The sequence below is a fragment of the Loxodonta africana genome, chromosome 7, assembly GCF_030014295.1.
Source record: "Loxodonta africana isolate mLoxAfr1 chromosome 7, mLoxAfr1.hap2, whole genome shotgun sequence".
NCBI lineage: Eukaryota > Metazoa > Chordata > Mammalia > Proboscidea > Elephantidae > Loxodonta > Loxodonta africana.
Window position 1 is genome coordinate 9,687,437 of NC_087348.1, and position 24,946 is coordinate 9,712,382.

Here is a 24,946-nt window from a genome sequence, read left to right on the forward strand (position 1 = left end):
ATAGGGTTTCTAAGGAGCAGCTGGTGGATTCCAAATGCCAACCTTTTGATTAGCATCTGAGCTCTTAACCACTGTACCACCAGGGCTCCAAACACAGCACATATTTTGTGGGGATATAATTCAATCCATATCACAATTTCCCTCTTATCTCACGTTTTCCTCTTGAACATGTTGTGTATACTCATAAAAAACCAAACCAAACCCAGTGCCATCGAGTCAATTGCGACTCACAGCGACCCTATAAGACAGAGTAGAACTGCCCCATAGAGTTTCTAAGGAGCGCCTGGCAGATTCGAACTGCCGACCCTTTGGTTAGCAGCCGTAGCACTTAACCAGTATGGCACCAGAGTTTCCTTGTATACTCATGCTAGCTGTTTTAACAACTTTGTTTACTGATGCTAATGCTACTGATCAACGTCATTCTGTTTCTGCTGATTGACTTCTCTTCTAGATACAGGTCACACTGTGCTGCCTGGTAAGTTTATATCATTGGGAAGCCTGAGGACCTGTTCTTGGAGCTCTTTGGATGTCAACCTGTTGGAGGACAAGAGAGAGGAGGTCTTTCAGAAATATCCAGGCCCTGCTCTTCAGACTACTGAGGATGGCTAGATTCCATGGACACTGGACCAGGCACAGGTTCAGAGAGCAAAGCTAGCCCAGACAGTTGGTCAGGGAGACATGACCACAGCTGCTGGTCCATCCCAATATCCAGCTTCAGAGCAGTTTCAACTTCTGAAAACCTGGGGTACAGAGAAGCCAGACTTCTCAGCCAGACACACAAGCCCTAGCTGCAGATTTCTTCAGACCTCAAAGAGTCAGGTGAGACAGAGATCGAGGTGGTGATCCATCAAACTCTGCTGGACACATGGTGGCATCAAGGTTGCAGCATTATATCTCTTATGGCCTGTCCTCTAGGTGCTCTGACTCTGGTTATGGTAGGCAGGCCCGTGGAAAGAGAAGTTTAACTAAAGTGTTCCAGCTATGACTTGGGTGCTATGAAATTCCAGGTGCTTTAAAGAATAGAGGTGGAGCACTTACCTCACCCAGGTCATGAAGGATTAATACAAAGAGGTGGTACCTAGACTGGATCCTCAGGGTAAGAATTAGGCAAACCAAGAAAGCTGAGTCTTGTAATCTAATAGGTCGCCAGGTACCAGGTAGGTATAGGAAGGGGAGACTCACGCCCCTGTCCTTGACCTCAGCAGTCTATGAAGAAAAGGTTCACGTCTACAGTCAATGTCAAGACAGGGTACTAAGTGCCATGATGGGAGAAGCATAGAGCGCTGTGGGAACACAAAGAAGAGGGCCCCATCCAGACTGAGGAGTTAGGGAACACTTCCTCTGATGATACTTGAGAAAAGAGATGTTCCTGGGAGGAGCAAAGGCCTATTCAAAAGGCAAGGGGCGAAAGGAGAGACTGGAAGGGCTGACTCATTAGGGGGAGAGCAAGTGGGAGTAAGGAGTAAGATGTATATAAACTTATATGTGACACACTGACTTGATTTGTGAACGTTCACTTGAAGCTCAATAAAAGTTAATAAAAAAAAAAAAGGCAAGGGGCCTCCTTGGGGAATGGGATGTATGGTATGTCTAGGGTCCCCAAAAGAAGGTTCAATATGCCTGGAGGGCAGAGTGTGCAAAAGAGAGGCAAGATGGGAGCTGAGGTGTTGGAGGAGCTTTCTGGCCAGTGTGTGGATACTAAGCTGGGAGGAAGGAATAGGAAAGGAGAGCAGCTAGGTGGCTATCACATTTACCTCGGCATGAGATGATGGTGGTCTGGACTAGGACGGTGGCAGTGAAGATAGAAAGGAAGGGGTGAATTCTAGAGACAATCAGGAGGTAGACTCAAGTGGACTTCACCTCTTGCCAAAAGTACTACAAAAGCCTCCTAACTGGCTTCCTTGCTCTCACCCTTGCCCCTATCCCCCTACATAGAATCTGGAAAGACCCTCTTAAACCTAAGTCAGACTTAGGTTACACCTCTGCTCAACACCCTCTGATGCTTCTTGTATTACTCAGGGTAAAACCCAAAGACCCTGAAATGGCCAACGAGTGGTGCTGAAGGTGGCTGAGACCTAACAGCATGGCCAAGTCCAGTCAAAACGACCAGGCGCCAATCCCAGGACAGGTCTTGTTATACTTCTGAACCTCAATTGTCCTACGTATAAAGTGGGGTTAGCATCACCTGGTTCATAAGACTTTGATGATTGGAAGTTAAATGAGATGATGAGGCACAAAGTGGGGGTATTAGCGGCATTCTGTCAATGAGCTGACTGGGTTGGCTGTGACCCAGACATAAAATGAAATACCCCGCAGCCCAGACTGGTGGGAGCTGTGGCTCTGGCCCAGTACTAAACAATACAAACCCGAACCCGTTGCTGTCGAGTTGATTCCGACGCACAGCGACTCCACAGAACAGAGTAAAACTGCCCCACGGGGTTTCCAAGGCTGTTATCTTTATAGAAGCAGATTGCCATATCTTTCACCGCAGAGGGGCTGGAGCGTTCAAACCGCTGACGTTTCCACTTAGCCACTGCTGCCACCAGGGCTCCTTGAACAATACATGGAGAGCAAAGCTGTAGAAACGGGGAGGGAAAAGTCAATCCTTTTGCAGAGAACACTCCAGTCCCAAGGTTGGCTGGAATTAAAGGTCAGTCTCTTCCCCAGTCCCTGACTGTCCCCTCCCTTTCGAGGCGCGGCAAACGTTCCCCCAGGGCAGATAAATATCACTGGCCCTGGGACTGCACTTTCCCCACTCCATGCTAGCTCCGGTAGGACCCAGTCGGAGGCAACGCTGCCTTCCGTCCCTGGCAACTACTCACCTGCTTTTCTCTTCCTATAAAACCCGTTGCCGTGGAGTCGATTCCGACTCTTAGCGACCCTATAAGACAGAGTAGAACTGCCCCCACAGGGTTCCCAAGAAGGGGCTGGTGGACTCGAACTACAGGCCTTTTGGTTACCAGTCGAGGTCTTAACAATCAGCAATTTTCCTTTCTTTTTCTTATTGGTCCGCGTAACTCTATTGCGACCAATCAATAGCAGCCACGGGAACCCAACTCATTCTCACACAACTTGGGGGAGGGCGTGGGGGAAATAATTTTTTGTTTTCTGCACCCAGTTCTCCTGAAAAGCACCTTGTTTATCAAACTGTTAGGAATCGCTCTAGAAGGAGGCTCTAAAACATTTTCTTTCTCTGACACATGTGAAGTCTGTCCTTTGCATACTCCCCCCTCCGAGTGGTACGGCCCCACAGTGCGCCACCAACCACCCAGCCCCTATGAGAGCTAAAGTCCTCCGCTAGGTTGTCCACTCAGAGAGGTGGAGACGATACCATCTGTGACTAATAAATAGGGGGACCCTGAACCACCGGCTTGCCCTGATCCGCTCCGATTACCGCTCGCATCTTCTGCTAAACCCTCTCTTATGCACAAGAAAACCAGCTGCAGTGAGACCATTGCCCCTGGAACCATGGAGAGTGCACGGGACAGACAAGAGCTGAGAGCACTTGGTACGACCCACGCCGCGCCCCGCGCCGCCGGAAGTGAGGTGTCTTACCCCTCGAAGTTCCGGTTCGCAGGGGGTGGGAGTGTTGTTAACCAGAGCGGCCGCCGCAGTCGCGGGATTGGGCGGCCTCGCGGCGCTGAGCTGCTGGTGAGTGAGCTGGCGTCGGGCCTGGGTTGGGGTCGGGGTCGCGGCCTGGATTTTCCCCTCGAGGCCTCTGAAGTCAGCCCGCCCCCTGAGCCCTGCCGCCCGCTTTCGGCCTGTCAGCTGGCTGGAGACCTCAGGCGCCCGCGCGGCCGCGCTCCGGAGGCTGGGCCCTCGCCTGCGACTCTGGCAACTCCTGGCGCTCACAGGTGCGCGGCTGCGAGGGCGACCCGGGCCCCCCTCAGTCCAGCCGCTGCACTCCTTCCGGCGGCCGTTTCTCGGGTGCCCAGAGTTGACACTGCCACGGGTCTGGGGGGAGCCAGGATTCCGGGCTGACGTTCCCCGCCCACTCCTGCAGGGCGCGCGTCCGAGCTGCCCACCCTGGCAGAGCTGTCACCGGCGCTGCTGCCTGTCGGGCTGCGCCCCTGCGCCTTGCCTCCTCCCTGCCCGGGCCCCGCGTTCCCGCCTCTAGAGCAGATCCGGTGGTTTTCGCAGCCCACCCCGGCATTTTCACTTGAGGGCCAGCTGTGGCAGTTCCCTCCTTCTCCAACTAGTCTGCCTTTCCTCATTACCTCCCGGAAGGAGGCGGCTTGGCAGGCACCGTGGAAAGAGCCCTAGATTTGAAGCAAGACTGGCCCAGGTTCCAGGCCTTGCGTCAGTGTGATCACTTAACCCTTCCCAGTCGCAAGCTTCTTATCTGTACCCTGGGGGAGTATGGACTATTGTTGATCTGCGGGGGTGAAGTGAAATTTTTCATTTTCCTATTTGTCCTCATTGGAAACCCTGGTAGCATAGTGGTTAAGAGCTACAGCTGCTAACCGAAGGGTCGGCAGTTCGAATCCACCAGGTGCTCTTTGGAAACCGTATTGGGCAGTTCTAGTCTGTCCTGTAGGGTCGCTATGAGTCGGAACCGACTCGACGGCAACCGTTTTTTGGTTATTTGTCCTCATGTGTGTCAGATATTGTGCTAGGCTTGCACACCAGGGGTATCACCTGAGTTATTTGCCTTCCTGTCACCATGTAGGTCTCCGGGCCAGGGCAATGTTCCGCACCGCAGTGATGATGGCGGCCAGCCTGGCGCTGACCGGGGCCGTGGTGGCTCATGCCTACTACCTCAAGCACCAATTCTACCCCACTGTGGTGTATTTGACCAAGTCCAGCCCCAGCATGGCAGTGAGTTCAGAGCTCAGGGGAGGAACTCCTTGGAAGGGAAGGAGGAGTCGCTTGGGTTGGGGGCGGGGCTAGAGGTCAGGTAAGTAGGGGTGAGAGGAAGTAGCCACTAGCTGTTTAACTTTGAATAAATTGTGATGGGGATGTAGGAAGGTTCCTGAATGAGGAGCTCCAGGCAGAGGGGAGACAGTGACTTCAGACCATAGCCTCTCCCCACCCCTAGGTCCTGTACATCCAAGCCTTCGTCCTTGTCTTCCTCTTGGGCAAGGTGATGGGCAAGGTGTTCTTTGGGCAGCTGAGAGCAGCAGAGATGGAGGTAAGATGGCAGCAGCCCCAAAGGCGAGGGGCAGGGAGCTGGGCAAGCCAAAGGACGGTTCCACAGCGTTCCCTGCTCAATCCTCAGCACCTCCTGGAACGTTCCTGGTACGCTGTTACTGAGACCTGTCTGGCCTTCACCGTCTTCCGGGACGACTTCAGCCCTCGCTTTGTTGCGCTCTTCACTCTCCTCCTCTTCCTGAAGTGTTTTCACTGGCTGGCTGAGGACCGCGTGGACTTTGTGAGTTTGGTCAGGGGCTTCTCTGGAACAGATAGAAACCAGGGAGTGGCCAGTGGGCAGGCTTGTGGAGGAGTGAAGGCTGGATTATGGAGGTGGGATGAACCCCAGCTTCCCTGATAGACCCCCTCTCTGCTCTGCCTCAGATGGAACGCAGCCCCAATATCTCCTGGCTCTTTCACTGCCGCATTGTCTGTGAGTGAGATTCTTGGGAAGTGAGGGGAGGGAGAAGAGGCACATGGAGGATTGGAACGGGAGAAGTTACTAACTGTGGGCCTGTACCCCAGAGCACAGGCTACCCCCTCGGCCCGCAGCTGGACAGGAAAGATAATTTAGGAAGTTGATTTGCATGTCTCTCTGCCCCGTTCCACTCCAGGGCCTAACTGCCTGGGCCCTCAGCTCTGCTCACCTGGAGCTTGGGCTGCCCTAGTGTTCCCTGAAGCAGAACTGGAGTTCCCAGGGGGCTGGGTTTGGTGGAGTGTGACCACCATGGCTGGGGCCATGGTCGATTTGGAGTTGGAGCCGAACTAGAGCAGGAAGTGACTGTCAGGCCCTGGGCTGACCCCACCCACCCCCCATTTGGGGGGTCCCCACAGCCCTCATGTTCCTTCTGGGTATCCTGGACTTCCTCTTCGTCAGCCATGCCTATCACAGCATCCTGACCCGTGGGGCTTCTGTACAGCTGGTGTTTGGCTTTGAGGTAAAACTGCCCTGGGAGGTCGGAGGGACAAGCCTGAGGTGACACCCTATGTGCCTTGAATAACCCAACAAACACTTACTAAGCACCTGCTCTGTGCCCAGCCCCCCCACCCCCACTCCTGGGTAATTGGGGAAGACACAAAAAGAGGCGGCATGGAGAAGTCTGGCCTGGGTGCTCAGGGGAGGCTTCCTGGAGGTGATGCCAGAGCTAACTTGATGGACAGGAGAGAATTAACTTGATGGACAATTGGGGAGGCGTGGCCCTGGCAGAGAGACAGTGTTCAAAGATGACAGTTCACATCTGTTTGCTTTCTGTTGTGTGCTTACCATGTGCCAGGCCCTGTACTGAGCACCTGACTTGCTTATTTTAATTGGCAAAATGTTGTCATAAAGGAACAGTGAATTCTGTCATTTGACAGACAAGCAGCTGAGGATAAGAGAGGTTCAGTGAGTTACCTAAAGTCACAGCAACTAGTAAGCGGAGGAGCGAGAGGACCCCAGCTGTCTGTATCCAGATCCTGTGCTTGGAACCCTCGTACCCTGGTGTGCAGAGGCCTGGGTGTAGCAGAGTGTGGCTGGAACAATGCCCTATGCTCCTCCCTCTAGTACGCCATCCTGATGACTATGGTGCTCACCATCTTCATCAAATACGTGCTGCATTCCGTGGACCTCCAGAGTGAGAACCCCTGGGACAACAAGGCTGTGTACATGCTCTATACGGAGCTGTTCACAGGTGAGAGGATCCTGGACCCCCCTGACCTGGACCAGTGTCCCAGACTCTGTTTCCAAGGCTGGTGACCTTCTGTTCTCTGCATCTCCCCAAACCCAGGCTTCATCAAGGTTTTGCTGTATATGGCCTTCATGACCATCATGATCAAGGTGCACACCTTCCCACTCTTTGCTATCCGGCCCATGTACCTGGCCATGAGGTGAGCCCAGCCCTGCCCCCTTCCCCCTGCCGCCCCTACCTGACCCCTCCCCTCCCCCTCCTTTCACCCAAACTGTCCCTTCAGGCAGTTCAAGAAAGCTGTGACAGACGCCATCATGTCTCGCCGAGCCATCCGCAACATGAACACACTGTAAGTGGGCCTGTCCTGGCTTCTCTCCCAAGCTCTGCCCTGGGTACCCCCTGCCTGCAGTTCTGGTCCTGACATGTCCCCGGTCCTAACCAGGTACCCAGACGCCACCCCAGAGGAACTCCAGGCAATGGACAACGTCTGCATCATCTGCCGGGAAGAGATGGTGACTGGCGCCAAGAGGCTCCCCTGCAACCACATTTTCCACACCAGGTGGGAGGGCCCTGGAAAGCCTGCACATGAACGATGGGCCTGGGAGACAGACCCTGGGGACCTGCTGACCACTGCCTGCTCTTGGCCCCCAGCTGCCTGCGTTCCTGGTTCCAGAGGCAGCAGACCTGCCCTACCTGCCGCATGGACGTCCTTCGGGCATCGCTGCCAGCCCAGTCACCGCCACCCCCTGAGCCTGCAGACCAGGGGCCACCTCCCGCCCCCCAGCCCGCACCACTCCTGCCCCAGCCCAACTGTGAGTGCCCTCCCCATTTGGCCATCTGACACACCACTGGTCCTCACCCTGGGCGGGGTGTGGGAGACACTGAGGTGAACGGGATACAGTCCCTGCCTTCCAATAATTCACAGTATGGGTGGGAGGGGCGAGTAGACCAGAAAGGGACAATAGCAATTCTGAGGCATTCTCCTGAGGTGGAGGCAAGCTCAGAGGCCTGGGGCTTCAGACAGCCCCCAACAGCCAAGACCTGCCTGGGAGTTGGCTCTGTCTCTTTTTTGGCTTTCTTTCATCCCCTTCTCTCTCCACAGTCCCCCAGGGTCTCCTGCCTCCCTTTCCTCCTGGCATGTTCCCTCTGTGGCCCCCCATGGGCCCCTTCCCACCTGTCCCACCTCCTCCCAGCTCAGGAGAGGCTGCGGCCCCTCCATCTACGAGTGCAGGTAAGCCTTTTGGGTAGTGTGACAGCTGGGGGTGCAGGGGACAGAATCAGAGACCCTGCAGTACTCACTGACTTCTCGTTCCTGTTCTTCAGCTGCCCTTTCTCGGCCCAGTGGAGCAGCCACAACCACAGCTGCTGGCACTACTGTTGCTGGTGCCTCTGCCCCGGCACCTGGTTCTGTCCCTGCCCCTGAGGCTGGCCCCACCCCAGGCTTCCCCTTCCCTCCCCCCTGGATGGGTATGCCCCTGCCTCCCCCCTTTGGTAAGTTGGGCTGCTCTTGGGCTGTTCTGGACGGGGAGGGTGGGCCAGGCCCAGCAGCCAGTTTGAGCTACTGCCTCTCCCCAGCCTTCCCCCCAATGCCCGTGCCCCCTGCGGGCTTTGCTGGGCTGACCCCGGAGGAGCTGCGGGCTCTGGAGGGCCATGAGCGGCAGCACCTGGAGGCCCGGCTGCAGAGCCTGCGCAACATCCACACGCTGCTGGACGCTGCTATGCTGCAGATCAACCAGTACCTCACTGTGCTCTCCTCCCTAGGGTGCGTCTCACAGGGGACAGGGTGTGCTTGGGGATGCCCGTGGAGCTGCCAGGAGGCGGCCCCAGCAGCGGCTCTTGGCCTTTGTCCCCCTGCCAACCTGTGACACCTGTCTGGAATCCCAGGGTCTCGGGCATTCTTGATGACTTCCAGTGCCTTTTCTCCTCCCACTCCAGAAAGCATGTCTGGATGCAAGGAAGTGGGAGTGATGTTTATTAGAGCGCTGGTCTGGAATCGTGTTTGTATTTTTCTGAAGTCAAATCATTTATAATCCTAGTGCTTGTTCCTCAGGTAACACCCTGCTACATACGGTGACACTGTGACTGGTGATCACTGCCCCTGGAATGGGAAACCAAATAATAGTCATTTGGAGCCACCCTGGCCTGAGGTCTAGTCCTGATCCCCAAACTTGCTGGCTTTGTGATTCCATGACCCTAGCTGACAAGAGAGCTGTAATTCCTGCTTGTGATAACACGTACAGGGTGCCTAGCATCCGCGGTAACAGCCCAGGCTGTGTGGAGCTGGAAGCCAAGGCTGAGCACTCTGACTTACTCAGTGGGTACATGACAGGTGGCTACCCTCTAAGATGCCTGGCACCCCAGAGTGAAGAGTACAGCTTAACAGTGAACAAGGCCCCTGCCCACAAGTGGCTCACCATCTGTGTGTGTGGTCTGTAGCCACTCAGCCCTTGAGCTGCCCCATCCAGGAATCCAGTCAGTACAGGTTCCTGGTGTCTGCTGGTCACTAGGCACATCAGTGGTGGACTCTGCCCTGCCAGGCTCACCAAGGGCCGGGAGAATCAGCCCAGTCCAGGATGCCATGGGAGCACCCACCTCTTTCCTCTTCCTAGGCCCCCCCGGCCTGCCACATCAGTCAGCCCCACTGAGGAGGCTGCCCCTACAGATGTTGCTGCTGCCTCCTCCACTAGCATTCCCAGCTCCGAGGCCACCACTCCATCCCCAGGAGCCTCCCCACCAGCCCCTGAGACTGAAAAGCCTCCAGGTACGTGTGGTCAGCCTCTGGGTGGTGGGCGGGGGGAGGGGAATGAACGCTTCAGGTTCCACTTGTGACTCTTCTGTCCCCAGCTCCAGAGTCAGTGGGCGCTGAGGAGCTGCCGGAAGATGGGGAACCTGATGCAGCTGAGCTCCGCCGCCGCCGCCTACAAAAGTTGGAGTCCCCTGTTGCCCACTGACACTGCCCCAGGCCCAGTCCCTGCCCCCGCTCTCTTGAGCAGCCCTCGCTGGAACACGTCCTGCCACCAAGTGCCAGCTCCCTCTCTGTCTGCACCAGGGAGAAGTAACCCCCAGCTCTGAGAATGAGGAGATGGCCTCCCCTAGCCAAGCAGAAAGAGGCCTGAGTCCCCAGCTGACTCCAGGCATATGGTCCAAGGCAGCCGTGGGGATCTTGGGTCAGTCCCAGCCCTCCTCCCACTCTTCAGCCCTGTGTTCTGCTGGGGCCTGGCTGGGCTATGAGGGCAGAAAGGCTCCGCCTCTGTGAAGCTCTTACTTCCCATCCCTTTCTGGGAGAAGGGGCAGCCCCTCTGAGCCCTACTTGTGTGTGTGGAGTCACGCTGCAGTGCCCAACAGTATTCGCTCCCGTTCCTCAGTGTGGACTCCAGAGGGGCTGGAGGGAGGTTGACCAGGATCTTGCTTCCTGGCCCACCCACCGAGACTGGTACTGATTTCCTTTTCTTACCCCATCTCCCCGGAAACCGCTTGTGGTGGTTGGCTGTGCCCTCTATGCCCTGTGGCATTTCCATGTCTTACTGGCAACCACACAACTCAGGGAAAGGAGTGCCTGGGGGTGGGGGGCAGGCAGGAAGCACTGAGGGACCCTGCCCCGCCCATCCCCCAGGTTCCTCTTCCCATGCCGCTTCTCCAATGGAGACTGACCTAGTCTCATCCAGCAGCCACTGCCCAGCCTCCCTGCGGGTTGAGGACTAGTGTCTGCTCTTAACCACTGCAAGCCCCAGCATCATTGGAAGGAAGGCCACTTCTCGGCCTGCAGGACTTTTTGAGAAGAATTGGAATTCCTTCCTTCCTAGTGTCTTTTGGCTTAAACGTTGTCTTTTGAATTTGAATGCTTGACCCCAGGAAGGAGGAGCAAGAGTGCCAGGCTCCTGGTCTGTCCAGTTGAGAAAAGGCTACAGGCCAGGGAGGGACCACAGGAGCCCAGGCCTGCCTACCTGTCTTTTTTCCCCTCAGTTTTGTGTTACAAGAGTTGCTGGAGACAGTTTCAGATAATTATTTAATTTGTAAATATTGTACAAATTTTAATAGCTTAAATGGTATATACGGCCAAATAAAAACTTGCATTAACAACTGGTGGGGCTGGTGTCATAAGATCGGTTTGTTGGGCCCCGATTTCTTTGCTGAGGCTGTAGACTGGAGAATGGCTTGGAGTTTCCAGGAGGGAAACCTGGGCACATCACTGTCCTTGGACAGTGTTGATCATTAAACTACTAAGATATACCCGTCTTCCACTGGGAGAAACTGAGCCCCAAAGAGATTAAGTATCTTGCCTTAGGTCAGAGATCAAGTACTGGAGCCAGGATCTGAACTGTGTCTTAGCCAGCTGGATGCTAGGATGGGCTGGGGTAGGGTCGGGATGGAACTCAGGCTTAGACAAGTATGAAAGCTAGCTGGCTTGGGGTGGAATGGGACAGCAAGGGCAAAAGGCCATCTTCCTGCCTGCAAAATCCCTGTCCACCCTTGCTGGGCTCCTGGAACTCCCAAGCACCCCCTTGTGGCCAGGCCAACCAAAGCAAACAATTTGCTGGAGCTTCAGTTTCCAGACAACAGGTTTTTGTTTTTTTTGGAAAGCTGGTCAGGCCCTACTCTGCTGCTCTGGAATGGAAAGAGAGACCCTGGCTGGGCCCTCTACCTCTCATGCCCAGGGGTGCACCTGGACTCTAAGATCTCCAGGACCTATGTCTGAGTCATCTGTACTGTCTGTAGCCTCCAATTAAGTCAGGTCTGGCCTAGGGCAGGGGCTTGAGAATGTTTGCAGCAGTGAGCTCGGGAGGGCTGGGAAATAAATGCAGCCAGTTGGTCTGCCCTGTGCTACCCCTTCTAAACTTGGTGGGCTACTCCTTCCACCAGAGAGGTTGTCACCACCACCCCAGAATTTAAATAGCTGAGCCCAAGGAGCCCTAATAAAGGGAAAGCAGGAACAAGCCATTAGCTCAGCTGTTCCTGGCAGGTCTCCAAAGCAGAAAGCCCTCCCCAGTCCTGACACATGGGTGGAGGGTCCCGGTTCTCCCTTTATGCAAATAAGGCCTAACCCTGAGGCCCTTTGCCCTCACACCCTGCTGGCCCTTGCCCTTAGCCTTGGTCTCTGTACCCCTTTCCCAGCAGCTTTAGCACCCATCCCTTCCCGGGGTCCCCTGGACTCCAGTCTGTAGAGGACGCTGTCATGCAGGCTGCTCAGCTGGGTTTCAGAAGCCCTTCTCCAAGAGCCAGGCTTTGAGCTGCTGGTCAAAGTAGCCCTTGACCCGCAGGGTACCGGTCACCTCATTGACCTGAGTGATGGGTGTCTTTCCCAGCAGTGGCCTTAGAAAATCCTCCACATCCTTCTGTAGGGCCTGAGGGAAAACAACCAATCAGGCCTAGCCAGAGCCCCTCCCTTTTGGGGACAGGGAAGGCAGTCCCAGACTCCTGGGCTCCCGCCCCCTCAGTCCTGAAAGAGTCAGGACCAGACCGTGAACCACATACCCAGATGTCCCCCTCCACCTTCCGGATCATGGTCATCTGGCGGTTTCCATGTGTGATGTCTTTGTAGACAGGGATATTGTGCATCCGAGAGCGCCGCACAAAGTAGGGCAGGTTGGGTGGGGGGTCTGTGACAGGGAGGGACAGCAGTAAGCCAGCTCTTCCCAACCCTCACCCCACCTCAGCCAATGGCCCTTCCCCTCAGAGGATCAGTGCACCCAACTGTACTATGGTACCTCCAGACTCCAGGCCAGAGCCTCCTTTTTCCCTAAGCTTAGAGCCAGGCCCAGATGATTCACACGGGTACGCCAATGCCTAGCTTAGAGCCTGGCACCAAGCAGGGGCTCAACAAGTATCTATGGAGTGAATGAAGAAATGAAGTCAGGGCCATGGCTTCTGGGTCCCCCGGGGGCCAATCTTTGCCCTACTCCACTGGGTCAGGGAGGCTAAAATCAATCTCTGACACAAAGGGAAGGGGATTTACAGGCACTGATCACCTGCCGTATGCTGGCTCCACATGAAGTACATTATGTGCCAGGCAGATGTATTATCCCGGTTTTGCTAAAAGTGAGGTTGGGAGAAACTAAGTGACTAAGTCACACCAACAGTGAAGAACAGGGCCAAATTCAAACCCAGAACTGCCAAACTCCCAAGCTTGTGTTCTCAATTATGGAATAAGGCCTACTGAGGGGAGGGGACCCAAGTTCTTGGGTCTTCTCAATATGCTTCACTTTTCTCCATCTGAGAGGGTCCCTATCCCAATAGTGTGGATGGCTACCAGTGAAACAGATTCACTCCTGGGCCTGCCCTTTGCCATGCGACAGGTGCTAGCCCTGAGGGATCTCAACACATCTGGAACCCACTGAGGAGTCCAGAGCCTCAGCTGCTAGTGAGGCAGGCAGACCACTGGGGAGGATACTTCCCTCAGCCTTCAAGCCACTCCCATCACCCAGCTCACCTTTCGGGGGCTGCCAGCCACTGGGAGTGGGATAATGTTTGTGCTTTGGGGGCTCTGGGATGCGGGTAGGGGGTAACAGGCGCTCCACAAAATGGTATTCATCCACGGATTCCACAAAGCTGGGGTAATCAGGAGGCCCCTGGATTTGGCTCTGAAGCAAAAAAAAGAAAACACACGCACAAAAAAATCTGTCCATCGGCCAGTCTGCTACCCACCCACCTACTCATCACCCACCACAGGATGGGCAGAACGTTAGTAAGTGGAGAAAGAAAATCCTATAGGCAGAGAGAATGGCATCAAGAAAACGCTGGAGATAGAAAAGCACCAGACCTTGGCCAGAGGGCATAGTACATGTGGAACTGGAAAAAGCCAAGCACTCTGATAGACCTGCCTCCCTTTACAAAAAAGATGTATGTACTTCTGAGAAGCCAATTAACCGAGTCTGACCAATATGACATTTTCCAGTATTTTAAAGTTTCTCTGAACATTCTGTCGAAATATTGCACTTCTGGGCATCTACAGCAATCCTGATAATACCCCACCCATGCTCATACAATGGGACCCCCCTCCTGGAAAGTTTTAGCACTGTACTAAGTGCTTTACAGGCATTGTTTTCACTTAATTCTTTCAACTCGGCAAGTAAGACATTTTATTACCCCTTTTTACATCCAAGAAAGATCAAGGCATTTAGAAAACAAAAACTAACACTACCTAAGGTGACACTAGGGAGTCCTGGTAGAGCAGTGGTTAAGCACTCGTTGCTAACCTAAATGTGAGTGGTTTGAACCCACCAGCAGCTCCTCGGGAGAAAGATATGGCAGTCGGCTTCCTTAAAGATGACAACCTTGGAAACACTATGGGGAAGTTCTACTCTGTCCTATAGGGTCGTTATGGGTCGGAATCGACCCGACTTAATGGCAATGATTTTGGTTTTGATTTTAAGGTCACACCCCAGAGTTCGTCCTCCCATCCTTTCAGCCCAAAGATCCTTTTGGATACTTCTCCCAACAGATACCCTGGAGTCCTGACAGGCCAGGGGGGTTACAACATCGCAGGGAAGCAGGATAAAGTGGCCTGTGTACCAAGAGCCGTAAGTTCCCAGAAGTATCACTATTGATCTGGGGCCGGCTCCTACCCTATGGAACGGTTTCCCCTTCGAAAGCCTGGGCAGTTCTGACTAACCCGGTCTGCCCTCCTGCCTGGTTCCAGTCTCCACGCTCTCGAAGCCAAGCTCCAGGCCCTGTAACCTTCCTTCTCGATCCTGCACCTAAGTTCCAGTCAAGTGTCCCCAGTCAGACAAGAAAACTAAGACCGTGAGGGTTGCTGCAATTTTAAGTTTACAATGAACAACAGTGAGCCTCACACCCAAACCTCCGCCCTCGGCCTCTCTCACCAGGTACCGTAGCCCGCAGCTCGGCTGGACGCCGGTTCTCCAGCCCCACAGGGAAGCCCGGAACAGGGTCGCTGCCATCTTGGCCTGCCACCAGCGCTAGCCTCCTGCGCGCGCAACTCGCCTGGCCCCGCCCCTTCCTGCGCGCGCAGCCTGGGACTGGAAAAATGCCTCAAGGGGGCGGGGCCAGGACCGCCCTGGGCAGCATAAACGTCAGGGTAACGCGGAGTCGCTCAGCAGTGACGTGACACGCAGCAGACGGTGAGGACGTGCGCGCCCTGGCTCCTTCCTCTTTCTCGGCTCCATCTTTGCCGTAGCGGCAGCAGGGGCAACATTTCAGGTAAGACTTGGGTCACGGCTGGATATAGAGGGCATAGTGGCGGGTTGGCTGCGAGTTTAGCGGGCGCGGGGGAAATGGAGGAACAGGGCTCCCCTGTGGGCCTGGCTCCGGGTCCCACCGGGCCTCCCCGGTAGGCCCGGCCTGCCCCACGTGAAGCCTCCGGCTACCTCCGTCCCGGCTCAGTCCTATGGGACCCGACACCCATTTCCCGACCCGCTCCCCTCTAGAGCGTTTTTTCCTTTTTTCTTACAATCTTATTTCTTAGTCGCCGTCATGCAGCTCTTCGTTCGCGCCCAGGAGTTACACACCCTCGAGGTGACTGGCCAGGAGACAGTCGCCCACATCAAGGTAAGGCTGTGTGATTTTTCCTGGACTCAGTATTTGTGCTCCTCACATCCACCCGCCGCGGGAACACTTACGAACCTCATTTTTCCCTGTAGGCTCATGTAGCGTCGCTGGAGGGCATCTCCCCGGAAGATCAGGTCGTTCTTCTGGCAGGCACGCCCCTAGAGGATGAGGCCACCCTGGGCCATTGTGGAGTGGAGGCCCTGACCACTCTCGAAATAGCTGGCCGCATGCTTGGAGGTGAGTTGGGGAGGAGTGGCTATTGAACTACCTGTAAGCTGTTAATGGGCATTGAGTGTGTAGTTCTTGAAGCTTAGTGTCATTTTTGTGGCAACGTAGATGGTGTCATCTCTAGTGAGTATTCCTGTTTGCCTCCCTTAATTGAAACAGTAGAGAGGTTCACGGGAGACCGAGCCAGAGTGTAGTTTTAGGTCAATCACTTATCAGAGCTTTGTCTGAATCTCAATTTTCCCACGAAAATCAGGTCAGACCAGATTTCTAAGCCACCTTCCAGTTCACCTTTAAAATCAGGGGCTGGGAAATTCTGACATGAAACCCCAGAATGTGCCACATCAGCACATCTTTGGTCAGAGATCAAATTTCTACACTGTCCTTATTTTCTTTGGGCCCAGGTTGCTGCTTAAGGCCTGGGTTGAGGGAGGAGTTCTTGCTCTCCTAATTGTTTGCCGTCTGTGTTTTCCATCACAGGCAAAGTCCATGGCTCTCTGGCTCGTGCTGGGAAAGTGAGAGGTCAGACTCCCAAGGTAAGTAAGAGTGTCCTTTGGGCTTTGTTGTCTGCTGTCACAGCTAAGCCAAGGCCTTTGACTCTTGCCCTGTGTGCCTTCTCTCTCCGGGAAGATGAGGCCAAGGAAAAGGGTTCCTCAGAAGATGTCAACCAGGGTCTGATCAGTCCTCTCCTTTTATAGGTGGCTAAACAGGAGAAGAAAAAGAAGAAGACTGGTCGGGCCAAGCGGCGGATGCAGTACAATCGGCGCTTTGTCAATGTTGTACCCACCTTTGGCAAGAAGAAGGGCCCTAATGCCAATTCTTAAGTCCTTTATAATCGTGGCCTGCTCTAATAAAGCCATTTAGCCCAGCAATGTCATTGCTTTATCTTCATTTGCAGGGCCTCAGGGGAGGTATGGTTCCTAGGGCTGGTTGGTGGTGCGCCTTCTAGCAGAGCAGTGAGGCCTTGTTTCTTGGAGGTGTTGAGTTAGGAAAAGGTAGAAGCTCTTGGTCTGGTGAAAAGAAGTGATAAACTGCAAGAGAAAGCTTTGTGTGAGGAGCAGTAACCACAACTGTCAGCCCTTCAGATGTAGAGCTGGGAAACCCCAGATCCCACATAATTTAGTAATTCTTCCAAGCACTGGTTTCTTTCTATTTTTAACAGAGAAGGAATCATTGTGGTGGGAGGTGTGTTAAGAGGCAGCAGCGGAGAGTAGAAAATTGGGAAACACTGATCTGGCCCTTCCTTGAAGTTGAGTTCAGCTGTGGGCTTGGTAGAGTCCAAGGAGGAAGCTAGTCTGCCTCAGCTTTGGAAAGCTTGGTATTTTGCTTGATGCCACTGGCACCCTGGCGATGGGTGCTCTTGTTTGAGCCTCTGATTGGCTCACTGGCGTAGCTAATCTACTCAGCCGTCTTTGGGTAGCTGACTATTTCAGTGTTCCAGAAGCGGAGCTCTTTTGGGGCTGAATCAGGGTTCCCTCTGGCAGCTGAGGCCCCAGTGCATCAGTACCCACTCGTTCGTTCAGCTACGTTTTTGAATCTGCCGACTCTTGGGTTACAGCATACCAGGATACGATGGTGACTTTGGACTCTGGATTTGGACTGCCTGAGTGATCCTGGCTCTACTTCTGTCTGACCTTGAACCAACTACACTTTTAATCTCTCCAGAGTTGCTGTGAGGATTAAATAAAAGATGTAAAGTGCTTAGATCAGTACCTAGTATAGTATAAGTACAAATATTGGCTATTTTTGTCTTTAGTGATTAAGATTTAAAAAAAAAAAAGATTCTCTGCCATCTAGGACCTTAGATTCTTGTGGAGAAAATGGCAACAAAATAGACGTTAATAGTCTCAAAGAAAGTAAGCAGTCTGCTACGATGAAATGAAAGGTATCTCTAGAGAAGGTCTCTGAAGATGGGATGTGTGAGCCAATCAAGTGATGAAATGGGGAAAGAGTTGCAGCCAAGAGAACCCTGCAAAGGCAGGGACAAGTGATGTCTGGGAGAGGGTGGCTAACCCTGCAGGGCCTTGTCAGTCAGAGGAGTCTGGCATTCAACTGCAGTAGGAGGCCATGGGGAACGGTTCCAGGCAAGGGACTGATGTGATCTGAGTTGTGATCTATTATTTTTTCTGACTGATTTCCTGAAGGGCTTGCAAGAGAGTTAAGAAACCAGGTAAGGGGTTGACATCCAAGTGAAGGGGCAGCTTAGACCTCCAGTGGCAGTGGACTTGGTGTTGAAATAGATGACCCATATCCTGATAAATGCCAGTTCTTTTGGAGACAACTGGTGAGTGGGATCGGGTGTGCGGTAAGAGAGGAGAGGACCAGGATTCACTATTAGGCACGCCATGGGTCAGGTCTTCCAGCGCTTGGCAGAGTTCTTGGCAGTTCATCACCCCGACTCCCCTGTAAGCTCCATTACGACAGGAGCCCCATCTCATTTTGCTCCCCATTGTGTTCTTGCTGCCCAGTATGGATGGCATTTAATAACCACAGCTGGGTGAACGACTGTGATACTCAATGAGAAGACAAAAGACGACGCAAGTTTAGAGAAAATCAAACGAGCTCAGACGTTTGTTAAATGTTGCTTTTTGCTGAAGAAGGGAGATGCCCCCAACGCATTCAGGCTGGGCTCAGGTGCCCCATCTGGGCCTGTCCTCTAGAACTGCCCCTTTGTATGCGTTAGAGTGGCCGCATCTCATCTTAATCTCCCATAGGCCTGGCACAATTAATGGCCCAGAGTAGATGCTCAGCAAAGCTTGGTTTTGGCCACAGCACTTTATAGGATTACAAGGGTAACCAAAAAAATCAAAACCGTCGCCATTGAGTTGATTCCGAATCATAGCGACCCTAAGGGACAGAGAAGAACTGCTCCAATACGGTTTCCAAGGAGCGGCTGGTGGATTTGAACTACCGACCTTTTGGTTAGCCTTCGCTCTTAACTACTGAACCACCAGGGCTCCATTACAAGGGTAAAATAATTTGTATTTTTAGGCAATTTGGGGGCCACGTTTCGGCGCAACCACTAAGTGGCGAGCTGGCAGCTGCGAATCCCGCCGAGCGTGTTTTCCTCTCCAAGCATTGCCGTAAAGGGCGGGGCTCCTCTGGGGCCCCGGGCGGGGCTCGTACGGTACGCCCGGCTTCTGCGCTTGCCCAAACGCCGCCAGAGCGAGGGGTGCGGGTTGGCTCCCGAGTGTGGGCGGGAATTGCCGAGAGTCCTCGGGTGAGCTTTGGCTAAGCGCTCCCTCGCCCCCGCAGAAGCGGAAGTAACCGAAGAAGCGCCGGAAGTTACCGAGCTATCGGCCTTGTGCGCTCCCCTGTGGGTCGTGGCGCCAGTTGCCATGGAGCCGGCCGGGCCCTGTGGCTTCTGCCCAGTAGGGGAGGCTCAGCCAGCGCGCTACACCTGCCCGCGCTGTAATGTGCCCTACTGTTCGCTGCGCTGCTACCGGGCACATGGGACCTGCGCCGAAGACTTCTACCGCGACCAGGTGCTGGGCGAGCTCCGCGGCCGCACCGCCTCGCCCAGCCGCCTGGCAAGCGCCCTACGCCGCCTGCGCCAGCAACGCGAGACCGAGGATGAGCCCGAGGAAGCAGGCCTCAGCCCTGGGCCGGCGCCTGGCGGCCTCTCAGGTCTCTGGGAGCGGCTGACCCCGGCGGAGAAGGCGGCCTTCGAGCGGTTGCTGAGCCGGGGCGAGGCCGGGCGGCTGCTGCCCCCGTGGCAGCCGTGGTGGTGGGCCCGCGGGGCCGAGCCGCGGCTTCTGGAGGAGCTGGATGACGCGCCCGGCAGTGACGCCGCGGAGCTGGGGCCCGCTCTGGCGAGGACCCCGCCGGAGTCCGCGAAGGATGCTGCCACCGCCGCGGAGCCCGAGGCCGCTGAGCCTGTTCTCAAAGACGCATCCGGGGCGGGGGCGCCCTCCGTTCCCGCCCGCATCCCCGCGCTGGCCACCCTGAGCCGCGGCCCGGCCTCGCCGCTCGTGCGCTTCCAGCTGCCCAATGTGCTGTTCGCCTACGCGCACGCCCTCGCCCTCTATCACGGCGGCGACGATGCGCTGCTCTCCGACTTCTGTGCCACGCTGCTCGGCGTTTCTGGGGCCCTGGGCGTCCAGCAAGTCTTCGCCTCTGCAGAGGAAGCCCTGCTGGCGGCAGTCCACGTGCTGGAGGCGGGTGAGCACCCGCCCGGGCCCCTGGGCACACGCGGAGCCATGCATGAGGCCACCCGCATCCTGCTGGGCGAGGGCCCGGCCAACCAGAAGGGTTACACGCTGGCAGCACTAGGGCACCTGGCACAGCTTCTGGGCCGGGCCCGGAAACGGGCCATGGCTGCGGAAGAGCGGGATCGCCTGTACCGGGCACGGAAGAAGTGCCAGTTCCTGCTGGCCTGGACCAACGAAAATGAGGCGGCCCTCACACCCCTGGCCCTAGACTGCGCCAGGGCTCACCGAGCCCATGCTTTGGCAGCCGAGGAGATGACAGCCCTCACAGGGGAGATGGAGCGCCTCTGGGGAGGCCCCATGCCACCTGCTCCGAGGACTCTCATTGAGGAGCTCCCTGGTTGAACTGAAGACCTTTTGTCGTTAATAAAGCTGTGACAGGTCTGCCCTGCTGCCCCACCTAACTCTACACTTTTGGGCCCACAAACCACATCAGTCTTTCCCTAATCAGAGCTGAGCCAGCCAGTTGTAAACACCCCAGCCCCAGGATGGGAAAGAAGCTGCACCGAGGGTTCCAGACATTTATCTAAAGTGGAAGAGCAGTCCTGTCCCCGCTGCTCTGTCTTTTGGGCACTGGTTCCGTTTTTTTCCTTGCTCCAAACCAACTCTTCTCTGAGGCTGTTTGTCCCCACCTCCCCTGGCTACTGATGGAGCTCAGAGAGGTGCAGGCCTTTGAGTCCAGGTGTGTCCAGGCTCTTGATGCTGGGTGTGCTGGTGGATGGTGGGCACGTGCCCTGACCTGGAGTAGGTGTGCCACCTCAGTAGATGTAGGGCACTATGCGGTAGGGCACACACTGGCAGTACTCACGCCAGGCCAGGCCGTACTTCTGCAAGCACTGCCGCTCGTCACGCGCCTCCCGGTGCACCAGCAGCGCCGTAAAGTAGAGGAGGTAGAAGTAGGGCAGCAAGTGGGAAGCCCCTGTAGAGAGGGTGGGCTCTGTGACCACCCAGCAAGCCCCCCAGTTCACAGGATTTCCACACCCAAATACAAAGACATAAGGCTCAACAATGAGAAAGCTTGTTTAGGGTCTGCAGCAAGGCCCTGGCATTGCCAGCCTGGCCCGGAAGCATCTGCCCCAGCCACATGCTGGGTCTATGCCCACCTCCCTGACTACACCCAGATGAGGCATCCTGTGGTCCCCACTGTACCTCTGGCCCTCACACACATCCTCCCTGTGCCCACCCAGCCCACTCACCACAGGGCAAGGACCAGGCCAGAGCCATGATGAGGTCTCCAAGGTAGTTGGGATGGCGGACCATACCCCACCACCCAGACACCAGTAGCTGCCGCCCCGTGGCTGTAGAGATGGTCTTGAGGTCTGGAGAGAGACAAGTAGTGGTGGGTGCTCTCAGGAAGCCCAAACTCCCTGCCTCACCCATGGCACCCTAGAGACCCAACTCACCAGCCACTCTAGGATCAGAAGGATTCTTTCGGAAGGTGTTTTTCTGGGAATTGGCCCCACGGAAGATGTAGTAACCAACAGCTGGGGGGAAGAGTGGGTAAGATGGTCAGGTCCAGGGTCATAACCTCTGTCAGACCATAACTGTATGCCCACCTTTGTCCCCAGATACAGTTGGCCTGGAGACCCAGCACCCAGCCCCTGGCTTTAGAGAAGCACTTGAGGCTTAATACCTTCCCAGTAGGTGCTGAACAGACAAATGAAAGGGGAAGGGGAATGGTGGGCCCAGCCTGCTCCCCCCTTCCTGACTGACCATTGATGAGGCAGATGGCAGAGGCCATGGGCAGCCCCAGGGCCTGTGGATGGTGCAACAGGAACTGAGCCTGCAGGCTGTAGGTGAAGGGTACCCAGGCTAAGTCCCCGAAGACCAGCATGAAGCCAAACCCGTCATGTGTAATGTCCATGGTGGTAAGGACGGCCTCCTGCAGGGACAGGACCCAGATACCTCAGCTTAATCCCTATGAGGCTCTCTGAAACCCACCCCTGCACAGTCCAGCCTCACCTCATACCAGAGAGCATCACCCACGTAGAGCAGCTGAAAGCCATTGACCAACCACATGGCCAATGAGGGACTGCCCCGAAGCTCTGCCTCCTGCATCAGCAGGGCCAGGTTGATGAGGACCTGAGAGAGTGGTGGAGATGGGACAGTCTGACCCCAGCCGGGATACACAGAGGTGGCAGCACTGGGTGGGGCAGTGGCCAGCCTCACCCCTTCTCTCAGCTGTCACAGTTATTCACTCTCCAGCCCTTCACTGAATATGTCCAGGCTCTGTACCTGTGGTGGTCACCTCTGCAGGTGCTCCTAGCCCATTTTCTCTTGCCCTGTCCCGTAGGGTGACCTCTGGGAGAGCAGTTGGACACTCAGGCTCCAGAGTTAGGACAGACCTGGCTTTGAATCTCAGCTTCACTACGTAGGCAGGTCGCTTACCCTCTCCAGAGCCTGCTGTGTCCCCATGTGGAAAATGGGGATCATCAGTGCTTACCTCTTGGAGCTGTGTGAGGAACAGATGACGTAATGTGAGGGAAGTGCTAAGCAGTGTGTCTCTGGCGCAGGGTAAGAGCTCAGGGATGGTTAGCTGGGAGCCCGCCTGCACTGAGCACCTCCTTTTAGTGGCGCTGGGGTTGGTACGGAGCCCGGGTTGCCCAGTGGTTAACCCTTAGGCTGCTAACCAAAAAGTTGGCAGTTCAAATCCACCAGCTGCTCCTTGGAAACCCCTTGGGGGCAGTTCTACTCTGTCCTGTAGGGTTGCTATGACTAAGAGTCAGAATTGACTCAACAGCAACGGGTTTAGATTTCGTGGAGGGGGGCCTGGTGCTGTCGTTAGGTTACCTCTTCTAATCTTCACAGTCACCTTGGGAGAAAGCTCTTGGTTACCCTCTTCACAGATGAGGAAATCACCCTGAAGGCCCGAGGCCGGGATCCAGATCTGGGATGAATGCCTGGCTCCTTCCACCTCCAGATTAAGTCATTTCCGGGGTGCTATGAGAGACCTTGCCCTTGGGAGAGCTTAGCCAAAAGCCAGCCTGGGTGATGATAGCCAAAGAACAAGGTGAAATGCTGTCAAGGCTGCCAGCGGCAGAGGGTGGTCAATTCTCACTTCTGCTCTGCGGTGACCTACCCGGGAGCAGGTGACTGCTCCCTCCTCCCCTGGACATAGTCTGTGCTTCACTGCTTTATTTAAAAACCACACTTGCTCTTTTTCCCATCTGCTGTATTTTTTATAGCACTTTTCGCGCCCTGACATGCTATATATTTTTTACTTATTTTCTTTTTTGTCTTCCCCACCTCGAATGGAGGCTTCATGAGGACATATTTTTTTTAAATCTTCCGTACCTGTTTTTTTCTCTTGTCTCCCAGTACCCAGAGCATCCCGAGGGCAAATGGTGGACTCAACAAATATTTGTGGAATGAATGACCGATTAATGTCAGCACAGTTTTGGCTGTGACCTGCCCAACCACTGCCCCTTCCCACCCATCCCCTGGCCCAGCCGCTCAGACAAGGCCAGCATACCCAGCCGATGAGGCCAGGCCGCAGTTCACAGAAATATTTGAAGTCCAAGAAGTGGATCCGTGGGTTGAGCTCCCGTCCCATGAAAAAGTCATAAATTGGATTGCCTGGAGAATATAGAGGGTGAAAGTGCAGGCGGGTGCCCCCATCGGCCTCCATCCTCACCCCACTGGGACCCCTCTCACCTGAGTTCCCGCCAGGTGCCAGGGCTGAGGCAGGAGCTACCTGGGACTTCAGATAGAGGAGGAGGCTGAAGATGAAGGCGATGAGGGTGGCGGCAAATGCCAAGGGCAGGAGCATTTCCGGGAGTGCATCCAGGGGCAGCCCAGCTAATACCCCCAGCCCCAGTAACAGGGCTGTCAGCACCAAGGCCTGGAAGCCTGAGACAGCACACAGTGAGCTCTGGGGGCTGCGCCGCTCCACTCCTCCCAACACCTTGACCTTTAGAGAGTCACCCAGTCACAGCTCCGGCCTAGAGGAGCAGCACGTGGGTGTGGCAGAGGAAGAAGTGGTGTGGAGAGGGACAAGGAGCATCTCCAGGCTGTCCTTGGTGGGGTCGGGGGCTAATTTCCAGGGATCCCCTCTAGGGGTAGGGCACAGCTCCCACCCGTGCAACCCAGTGCAAGGGCCCGTCCTCCAGGCACCGTTAATGGGGTACTGCAGGCGACTCTTGTCCTTCAGCTCCTGCCCCTCGGCCACCTGGGGGCACAGAGAGCCTCTGATAAGGGTTGTGATGGCTTCTCCTAGCCGAGCCCCTACCCCGACCCGCCCCTCCCACCGCCCGTTCGCGAGCGGAGCCCACACCTTGTGCGCCGGCAGTAGGTAGAGCGCCGCCTGCAGGCCGAGCCAGGCGAACCACAGCAGCAGCGCCCTCGGGCTCCACAGCTCCTCGAGCCCGGGCAGGTAGGGGGGCGGGCCCAGGAGGCGTGCCGGCCCCGAGCGGGCCACCAGAAGCAGGTGGAACATGGTGGCAGGGAGCAGCAGCATTAGCGCCGCAGCGCCTGGGGCGGAGAGACAAAGACGGTGGCGTTGGACGTCGGCTCCTGCTCCCCCTCTGCCCCCACTGGCACCCTTAGCATTCTCATCGCCTGCCTCCAGATTCCGTTCTCAGCCCTTTCCCTCAAGGTCCCCCGGCTTCTCACTGGCCTTCCCTGACTTCCGTCTTGGTCCCCCGTCCCCAGGCCCCCTCGAAGACCCTCCCCCGGCTCCCCTTACTCCTCCCAGTCGCCCACTCCATAACCCCCTGCGCTGCAGTCCCCAGAATTGGTCCGGCTCAGAGCTCAGCTCACCCTCTCCAGACGTCCTCCCTCTGCCTCCATCCCCGGGTCCTACCCGCCCAATCCTCCACAGCCCCCGCCCCGCCAGCACTCACCCCTGGCTGAGCCTTGCCCCAGCCCCCCCTCAGTTCCATCTTCTCTAGGCCTCATTACCCAGCGGCCCCCCGAATTCCAGCGGGGCCCGGGGGCCCTGAGAGGCCATGGTCTCCGCTCTGCCTGGGGTGCTCACAGTGCCTGTCAGGGAAGAACAGCGCACCCCAACCCCCAGGAGTGGGCGCGGTGGCGCCGAGGACCCGGCCCGCTGCGCCTGCACCTGTCTCGGCTGAGTCAGACCAGGGCCGGCCGGCAAGCAGGCCTTTAAATGGACCCGCCTCCAGCCCACCCTGGGCCCAGCCGGCCAACCAGTCGGCTCTCGGGGGCGGCTCCGACGCGGCGTTGTGTGTACCCCAAGGCTCCGCCCCCGGC

At 55.9% G+C, this 24,946-nt stretch overlaps 5 protein-coding genes and 1 long non-coding RNA gene across 15 annotated transcripts in view; 3 read left to right on the forward strand and 3 right to left on the reverse strand.

Moving 5' to 3' along the window:
• Nucleotides 1-3,660, reverse strand: part of LOC111753183 (uncharacterized) — a 53,905-nt gene extending 50,245 nt beyond the window's left edge. For 2 of the 3 annotated variants that reach the window (XR_010322407.1, XR_010322406.1), the window contains exons 1-2: nucleotides 2,823-3,660; nucleotides 2,367-2,576 (exon numbers count right to left, since the gene is read on the reverse strand). This is a non-coding gene — a long non-coding RNA (uncharacterized LOC111753183). The remainder of the gene's footprint in view (nucleotides 1-2,366; nucleotides 2,577-2,822) is intronic. The other variant, XR_002788070.2, reaches the window with a different exon arrangement.
• On the forward strand, nucleotides 3,547-9,748 carry SYVN1 (synoviolin 1). Of its 6 annotated transcripts, none has more exons than XM_010599050.3 (15): nucleotides 3,547-3,651; nucleotides 4,670-4,818; nucleotides 5,039-5,131; nucleotides 5,219-5,371; nucleotides 5,515-5,563; nucleotides 5,965-6,068; nucleotides 6,674-6,800; nucleotides 6,897-6,996; nucleotides 7,081-7,146; nucleotides 7,240-7,356; nucleotides 7,449-7,609; nucleotides 7,900-8,028; nucleotides 8,121-8,559; nucleotides 9,407-9,558; nucleotides 9,642-9,748. In XM_010599050.3, exons 2-15 carry the CDS (start codon nucleotides 4,687-4,689, stop codon nucleotides 9,746-9,748), a joined length of 1,929 nt encoding a protein of 642 aa, XP_010597352.1. In that variant the 5' UTR covers nucleotides 3,547-3,651; nucleotides 4,670-4,686. The 6 variants fall into 6 exon arrangements, with proteins under 6 accessions (XP_010597352.1, XP_023415375.1, XP_023415376.1 ...); XM_023559607.2 differs by lacking the exon at nucleotides 3,547-3,651 and adding an exon at nucleotides 3,660-3,854; XM_023559606.2 differs by lacking the exon at nucleotides 3,547-3,651 and having other exon boundaries at nucleotides 3,881-4,818; nucleotides 8,121-8,288; nucleotides 8,373-8,559.
• MRPL49 (mitochondrial ribosomal protein L49) lies at nucleotides 8,747-14,747 on the reverse strand. Its single transcript, XM_003419597.4, has 4 exons — nucleotides 14,618-14,747; nucleotides 13,225-13,375; nucleotides 12,270-12,394; nucleotides 8,747-12,139 (listed from the first exon to the last, which is right to left on the reverse strand). The coding sequence occupies exons 1-4, from the start codon at nucleotides 14,693-14,695 to the stop codon at nucleotides 11,993-11,995; spliced, it is 501 nt and encodes a 166-aa protein (XP_003419645.1). The 5' UTR covers nucleotides 14,696-14,747; the 3' UTR covers nucleotides 8,747-11,992.
• A 78-nt stretch (nucleotides 14,748-14,825) lies between these two features.
• Nucleotides 14,826-16,399, forward strand: FAU (FAU ubiquitin like and ribosomal protein S30 fusion). The gene is made up of 5 exons (XM_003419598.4): nucleotides 14,826-14,954; nucleotides 15,220-15,302; nucleotides 15,395-15,539; nucleotides 16,008-16,063; nucleotides 16,226-16,399. Exons 2-5 carry the CDS (start codon nucleotides 15,228-15,230, stop codon nucleotides 16,349-16,351), a joined length of 402 nt encoding a protein of 133 aa, XP_003419646.1. The 5' UTR covers nucleotides 14,826-14,954; nucleotides 15,220-15,227; the 3' UTR covers nucleotides 16,352-16,399.
• A 125-nt stretch (nucleotides 16,400-16,524) lies between these two features.
• ZNHIT2 (zinc finger HIT-type containing 2) lies at nucleotides 16,525-20,119 on the forward strand. Its single transcript, XM_003419435.4, has one exon. The coding sequence runs from the start codon at nucleotides 18,866-18,868 to the stop codon at nucleotides 20,078-20,080; it is 1,215 nt and encodes a 404-aa protein (XP_003419483.1). The 5' UTR covers nucleotides 16,525-18,865; the 3' UTR covers nucleotides 20,081-20,119.
• A 374-nt stretch (nucleotides 20,120-20,493) lies between these two features.
• Nucleotides 20,494-24,901, reverse strand: TM7SF2 (transmembrane 7 superfamily member 2). 3 transcript variants are annotated; one of them, XM_003419599.4, is made up of 10 exons: nucleotides 24,635-24,901; nucleotides 24,009-24,205; nucleotides 23,849-23,903; nucleotides 23,390-23,584; nucleotides 23,208-23,311; nucleotides 21,698-21,817; nucleotides 21,449-21,617; nucleotides 21,139-21,219; nucleotides 20,932-21,054; nucleotides 20,494-20,654 (listed from the first exon to the last, which is right to left on the reverse strand). In XM_003419599.4, exons 1-10 carry the CDS (start codon nucleotides 24,681-24,683, stop codon nucleotides 20,494-20,496), a joined length of 1,254 nt encoding a protein of 417 aa, XP_003419647.1. In that variant the 5' UTR covers nucleotides 24,684-24,901. The 3 variants fall into 3 exon arrangements, with proteins under 3 accessions (XP_003419647.1, XP_023415379.1, XP_064143884.1); XM_023559611.2 differs by having other exon boundaries at nucleotides 23,208-23,584; XM_064287814.1 differs by lacking the exon at nucleotides 24,635-24,901 and having other exon boundaries at nucleotides 23,208-23,584; nucleotides 24,009-24,537.
• Nucleotides 24,902-24,946: the final 45 nt, after the last annotated feature.

Bases quoted from the DNA above. Each gene is read 5' to 3' on its own strand.
- TM7SF2 (XM_023559611.2), bottom strand. From the start codon at position 24,683: ATGGCCTCTCAGGGCCCCCGGGCCCCGCTGGAATTCGGGGGGCCGCTG. The intron at 21,818-23,207 runs GTATGCTGGCCT...CCACTCTCTCAG, and splicing joins GGCCTGGCCTCATCGGCTGG to GTCCTCATCAACCTGGCCCT. The intron at 21,220-21,448 runs GTCAGTCAGGAA...TCTTCCCCCCAG, and splicing joins TGCCATCTGCCTCATCAATG to CTGTTGGTTACTACATCTTC.
- ZNHIT2 (XM_003419435.4), top strand. From the start codon at position 18,866: ATGGAGCCGGCCGGGCCCTGTGGCTTCTGCCCAGTAGGGGAGGCTCAG.
- MRPL49 (XM_003419597.4), bottom strand. From the start codon at position 14,695: ATGGCAGCGACCCTGTTCCGGGCTTCCCTGTGGGGCTGGAGAACCGGC. The intron at 13,376-14,617 runs GTGAGAGAGGCC...TTTTTGCTTCAG, and splicing joins GCTGCGGGCTACGGTACCTG to AGCCAAATCCAGGGGCCTCC. The intron at 12,395-13,224 runs GTGAGCTGGGTG...TCCCTGTCACAG, and splicing joins TGGCTGGCAGCCCCCGAAAG to ACCCCCCACCCAACCTGCCC.
- SYVN1 (XM_023559605.2), top strand. From the start codon at position 4,594: ATGTGTGTCAGATATTGTGCTAGGCTTGCACACCAGGGGTATCACCTG. The intron at 5,132-5,218 runs GTAAGATGGCAG...CTCAATCCTCAG, and splicing joins TGAGAGCAGCAGAGATGGAG to CACCTCCTGGAACGTTCCTG. The intron at 5,372-5,514 runs GTGAGTTTGGTC...GCTCTGCCTCAG, and splicing joins CTGAGGACCGCGTGGACTTT to ATGGAACGCAGCCCCAATAT.
- FAU (XM_003419598.4), top strand. From the start codon at position 15,228: ATGCAGCTCTTCGTTCGCGCCCAGGAGTTACACACCCTCGAGGTGACT. The intron at 15,303-15,394 runs GTAAGGCTGTGT...TTTTCCCTGTAG, and splicing joins AGACAGTCGCCCACATCAAG to GCTCATGTAGCGTCGCTGGA. The intron at 15,540-16,007 runs GTGAGTTGGGGA...TTTCCATCACAG, and splicing joins AGCTGGCCGCATGCTTGGAG to GCAAAGTCCATGGCTCTCTG.